At 44.2% G+C, this 5,777-nt stretch overlaps 1 protein-coding gene across 1 annotated transcript; it reads right to left on the bottom strand.

Moving 5' to 3' along the window:
* Positions 1–2,475: 2,475 nt before the first annotated feature.
* Positions 2,476–5,777, bottom strand: foxa1 (forkhead box A1; the record flags this gene model as incomplete). The annotated part of the gene is made up of 2 exons (XM_084044656.1): positions 2,476–3,690; positions 5,706–5,777. 2 exons carry the CDS (start codon positions 5,775–5,777, stop codon positions 2,476–2,478), a joined length of 1,287 nt encoding a protein of 428 aa, XP_083900782.1.

Below are 5,777 nucleotides of genomic sequence, written 5' to 3'. Positions count from 1 at the left end.
TTTTGGGTAGGGCGAGCGACTGCAGTGCTTCGTCCTCTATGCATGAACCCGAAGTTTACAAATCGTACTCTCACGGATAATCCGATCATCTAATAAAAATATTAAGCACATGCCAAGTTAACTAAAGGTATATAAATGATGCTGAGCTAAATATGTTTCCTTAATTTCGAAGTTTTATAGTTAAACGTTATGATGAAAGTGCAGTTCCTCTCACAAAGTGACAGCTGTTGCGCTCGGCGAGCGCAACAGCTCGCCATGTTTATGAATGGTTAAAACATCTTTTGAAAATAGCAGATCTACAAGCTCACAACGTGTCACAAGCTTGTAGATGCGCTGTTGCGCTCGCCGAGCGCAACAGCTGTCACTTTGTGAGAGGAACTGCACTTTCATCATAACGTTTAACTATAAAACTTCGAAATCATGGAAACATATTTAGCTCAGCATCATTTATATACCTTTAGTTAACTTGGCATGTGCTTAATATTTTTATTAGATGATCGGATCATCCGTGAGAGTACGATTTGTAAACTTCGGGTTCATGCATAGAGGACGAAGCACTGCAGCCGCTCGCCCTTTTACGCACCGGCCCGGCCCGGCCGTAATATATATATATATATATATATATATATATATATATATATATATATATATATATATATATATATATATATATATATATATATATATATATATATATATATATATATATATATATATATATACATACACATACACACGTGTGTGTGTGTGTGTGTGTGTGTGTGTGTGTGTGTGTGTGTGTGTGTGTGTGTGTGTGTGTGTGTGTGTGTGTGTGTGTCGGTCTTTTCATAGATTTCATTGAACGATGGGTGTTACACGCGGCCCAGGGCGCTCGTTACAAAATGCTTCGTAGGACAGTACTCCCCTCCTACTGTGGGCGGGGAGTATGCTGCGCGCATTCTGTCTCACGAATGTACTTTTACCACAATCGCAGCCAGTTTAGATGGCACGCAGGGGCACAACCACCTGCTACTAATGAGGGTAGAGCGTAGGTTTGGCCGAGTCCCAGCTGTGTAGGAGACGCTTGCGCAAGCTGCGTACGGCCACGCATGACCTGAAATCTACGTGCCTGCTATGGTACTGCGAAGCATGTGACGTCACACGTTAGACCCGTCGTCGGACCTGCGACGATGCTCTACGCACGAGCTCTTTGGGAAACCCGGCCAATGTCAGTATAGAAAAAAATAGGTGAAGTTATGTAAGGCCAATACCGAATAATTAAACAAGAAAATATGTTTCAAATAATATTGCACACTTTTTTTCTGAAATAATCTTACATCCCATTCACAAACATGGGTGCTGCCGCCTCCATAATCGCGCGTAATGCATAATTTACGCCCCGTCGTACGACAGTGTCGCGCGCCCCTAAAATAGCATTTATACATAGGCCTATATACATCATACATTACATTACACATTACACATTACACATTACATTACACATACATACACATAATATTGGCTATTTACACATATATGTTTTGGCCTTAAGTGCCTCGTTTTAATTAAAGGACGTTTATAGGCTATATTAAAAAAATACAACAGTGAATAAATCTCGTTTTCTTGTTTTATTTGGAAAAAATTAACAAGAATAAGTTAAAGAACATGCAAAGTTCATCAAAATCAACAGAGTGGAAAGACACACAAAAACAAAACAAAAAACATGGACATCATCATTATCTCCACATTAACAATCAACCTCAGGCAGCACTCATTCTCCGGCGTGTATAGGCTATAAATGCCACCAGAAGACTTTAAATACAGCAGGAAGACAAAGTGTCATTTATTTATTTATGTATTTATGTATTTATTCCTATCATAGGGCTGTTCAGACAGACCGCTGGGTCAATGTGTGTCTGCTTCATAATAAACACCCAGCCGCGGCACCATGATGTGAGAACACACTGGTTGCTCTGCTGTCCATCACCTGTCTGACCCCTCATACCTGTCTGTCTGACCCCTCATTTATCACCTGTCTGTCCCCTCATTCATCGCATGTCTGACCCCTCATTCATGCACATTAATGTAACTGATGGTGGACAGCAGAATAACAGAGAGAGAGAGAGACACACAGAGAGAGAGAGTGAGAGAGAGACAGAGAGAGAGAGAGAGAGAGAGAGAGAGAGAGAGAGAGAGAGAGAAAGAGCACTTTGACACGCTCGAAGAATCATTTTAAATTACGCTAGCAACGATTTTATACACCTTGAAATATTATACAGTCATCATAACACTTTTACAGTAATAATAATAACTCAAATATCATTCTCCGTTTACAGTAGGTCTATAACAGTCCGGACTGCACCGCGTGCAAAAATAAAATAAAATGTTAGTTTTTTTGTGTTTTTGTTTCCTTTTGTCCCGTGATTTCTTCCCCCAGCAGTACATCTTACATAATATGATCTATATAAGAAAGAGGGGGTTTGGGTTGATTATTGACTAGGAGGTGTTGAGGACGGGTCGGCCATACACACCTTGGTAATAGGGGGCCTCCAGGGGGTCCATGAGGGGCCCCAGACCGCCGGGGGGCCCGTAGCCCCCGCACTGCAGCTCGTAGGCCTTGAGGTCCAGTCTGTGCTGATGATGCTGCTGCTGCTCAGATGATGACATGAGGTTGTTGATGGAGAACGGGTGGTTGAACGAGTAGTGCGGGTCTCCCTTCAGGTGGTGCTGCTGGGGGTCGTGCGCCGCCGCCATGGAGGAGTGCGGCGGGGGTCCCAGAGACAGGACCCCCGCCGCCGCCGCCGAGTGGAGCTGAGAGCCGGGGACTTTGAGGTCCGACGCCCGGTGCTCCAGCAGCAGGCGGCCGTGCAGAGGACTGGACGTCTGGCCGGAGGAGGCGTCCATGTGGGCCGGCCTGTTGGCGCTGCCCTCCCCGGCGATATGGAGGGGAGACGAGGTGGAGACCCCCGCCCCGCTCTGCTCCTTATTGCGACCCTCCGCCTTACTGTTGTTGTTATTATTACTACTGCTGCTAGGCGACAACTTCTTCTCGCACTTGAACCGTTTCTGTCGGCGGAGGTAACAGCCGTTCTCGAACATATTCCCAGAGTCCGGGTGCAGCGCCCAGTACGAGCCCTTCCCGGGCTTATCCGGCGAGCGGGACACCTTGACGAAACAGTCGTTGAAGGACAGCGAGTGGCGGATGGAGTTCTGCCACCGCTGCTGGTTCTGCCGGTAGTAAGGGAACAGGTCCATGATCCACTGGTAGATCTCGCTGAGGGTCAGCATCTTGCTGGGCGCCTGCTGGATGGCCATGGTGATCAGGGAGATGTAGGAGTAGGGCGGCTTGGCGTGCGGGTAGGAGCGCCGGAAAGACCCCTTGTCCCCCCCCGGCCCCCCGCGGTGGGCCCGGGTCACCGGGGTCAGGCCGCCCTGGCCGTACGAGGACATGGGGCTCATGGTGGGGCTCATGGCGCCGTAGGGGTTCAGGGCGCCCATGGACGCCTGCTGTGCCGACATGGAGCTCATGTTGGACGGGCTGAGGCCGGCGCCCAGGCCGGCCATGGGCCCCCCCGCGGTGGCGGGCACCCCGGGCCCCCCCATGCCGGCCGCGTTGGAGTACGAGGACATGTTGATGTTCATGTTGGCGCTGGTGGACATGTAGCCGTTCATGTTCATGTTCATAGCGCTGTTTGTCATCGGAGAATACACCTGGAGATAGAGAGAGATAGATAGAGAGAGAGAGGGGGGGGGGGGGGGGAGAGGGAGAGAGAGAGATCACAACCAGTGTTTGGCCAATTCGAAATGACTTCATTTTGACACAATTCACCTGAGAACAGAACGATATTAACAGATATTAAAGTCTGTAGTGTAGGCCTGTATAGCTATAAGAAAAGAGCAGGTGGGTTTTATTATTTATGTGCGCCTTTTGATGTCATTTATTGCTCAAATAAATTTCGTTTTTCTACTCACTACACATGTAGTGTTTTATATTTGTTGATGATATTATATTTTGGTGTTATTTTTTTATGCTATGTTGATTAATTGAATACATGGACCACAATGGAAACAAGTCCCATGCATGACTTTTTTTTAAACTGTAAAACATTTAATAATAATAATTAGTTCCAGGTGTCACTTTAAATAAAGGTATACGGGTCCATTTGCGTACATTTGTATTCTTCGGAGTTAACACATGCATGGATAATTTGACACCGATGGTTTTATTTAAGCTATAGGTTAATTAATGAAAGTGAAAGTAATAAAGAAGTAGTATTAATGTATAAAGGCATCTATTATCATAGACGGAGGATCCTGGGAACAAAGGAAAGAATGAGACGTATTATAGGCCTATTATACACACGGACTCATCATCTCCAAATCACCTCTAATTATTCAATTAAAATTTAATACACTCCCCTTGCTGCTGTGCTGTCCCTTTATAATGTGCGAAAGTAGGCTAACTCAAAAAGATAGGCCTACGTATGGGCTAAATATATATAAGTCTAAATTAAGTTGCATGTAGATAGCATATAATACATTTAATAAATGATAATACGTTCACAGTATAGACTATAGAAACATCAACACGAGGTTTCAGCACAGCTTTCAGTAGCAGGTTTAGGAAATGCATTTGGTTAAATCAGGATAAATTATTCCACATTGAGTCACTGTCCAGCTTTGTTCTCCTTTTTCTATGAAAGCAACTTTTTCAGCTCCAGACCCAAAAGAGCAATTTGGTGTCATTGTCACAAAAATACAGTTAATCACTTATAAGCCCAGCTGTTTGAAATAGTGAAAACATCACATCCTCAAGCACAACACATTGCATCGCTGTTTTTAATATAGTTTAGAAACAAATATGGGGTGGGGGCGGGGTTATTTATTTACTTTTACACATTTTTGAAAGGAAAAAAGTGTTTTAATACATTTGTAACCCAAGTTAAAACATTTACTCCCGAGTCCCGACCCATAAAAATCCCAAAATGGGCCGCGACCCTATGTTTGGGAAACACTGCTCCAAAGCAATAGAGAAAGAAAACTGAATTAAACTTGACTTTTATTTCGTATGGGAAACAAATCATTTGACAAACTCTATAGCAGGTCAAATATCCAACCGTTCTAAACGTTCCTCTGCGTGCATTATGCAGGAGCAGGAGCAGTTTTATATGTCAGGCTATAAGCCACATATCATTTGGATATAATTTGTATATTGGACGCAGTTCAAGTGAATTATCTCTGTGTGTCAAAGAAACCACATTTACATTTACGACATTCCTCTGTGAAGCAGGATCATTGTTGCTATTCTGGGATGGTAAATATATAAAGAACCCCCCTGTTGAGACTGTGTGACACACACACACACACACACACACACACACACACACACACACACACACACACACACACACACACACACACACACACACACACACACCACGAACATAGATGCACCTTGTGTGTTTTTTAAGTGGCCAATTGACACAGGAATTATTAATAATGGAAGTATTTAGGCTACCTATAAGAAAAGACACAGGTGGATTTTCATTATCTGGCGCGTTTTGACGTCAGATTGGATCAAATAAAACGTTTCCAAAATAAAAACAACTGTCACCAAAGTCACCGAACCTGCGTCTCTTGGTTCCAGGTGTTGATCTATAACTCATAGAGTGTAACACACGGTTTTGATTGATTTATCTATAATTAAACATAATAAAGGCACCGACCTCTTGTGCGTCATTGTAGTAGCTGCTCCAGTCTGGCGTCTCGTGTCCTTCCATCTTCACAGAACACAACAT

This window comes from Gymnoscopelus microlampas, assembly GCF_963454915.1.
Source record: "Gymnoscopelus microlampas genome assembly, chromosome: 20".
Classification (NCBI taxonomy): Eukaryota; Metazoa; Chordata; class Actinopteri; order Myctophiformes; family Myctophidae; genus Gymnoscopelus; species Gymnoscopelus microlampas.
Note: the sequence above shows the minus strand (reverse complement) of the source record. Positions and strands in the feature narration are given on the sequence as shown.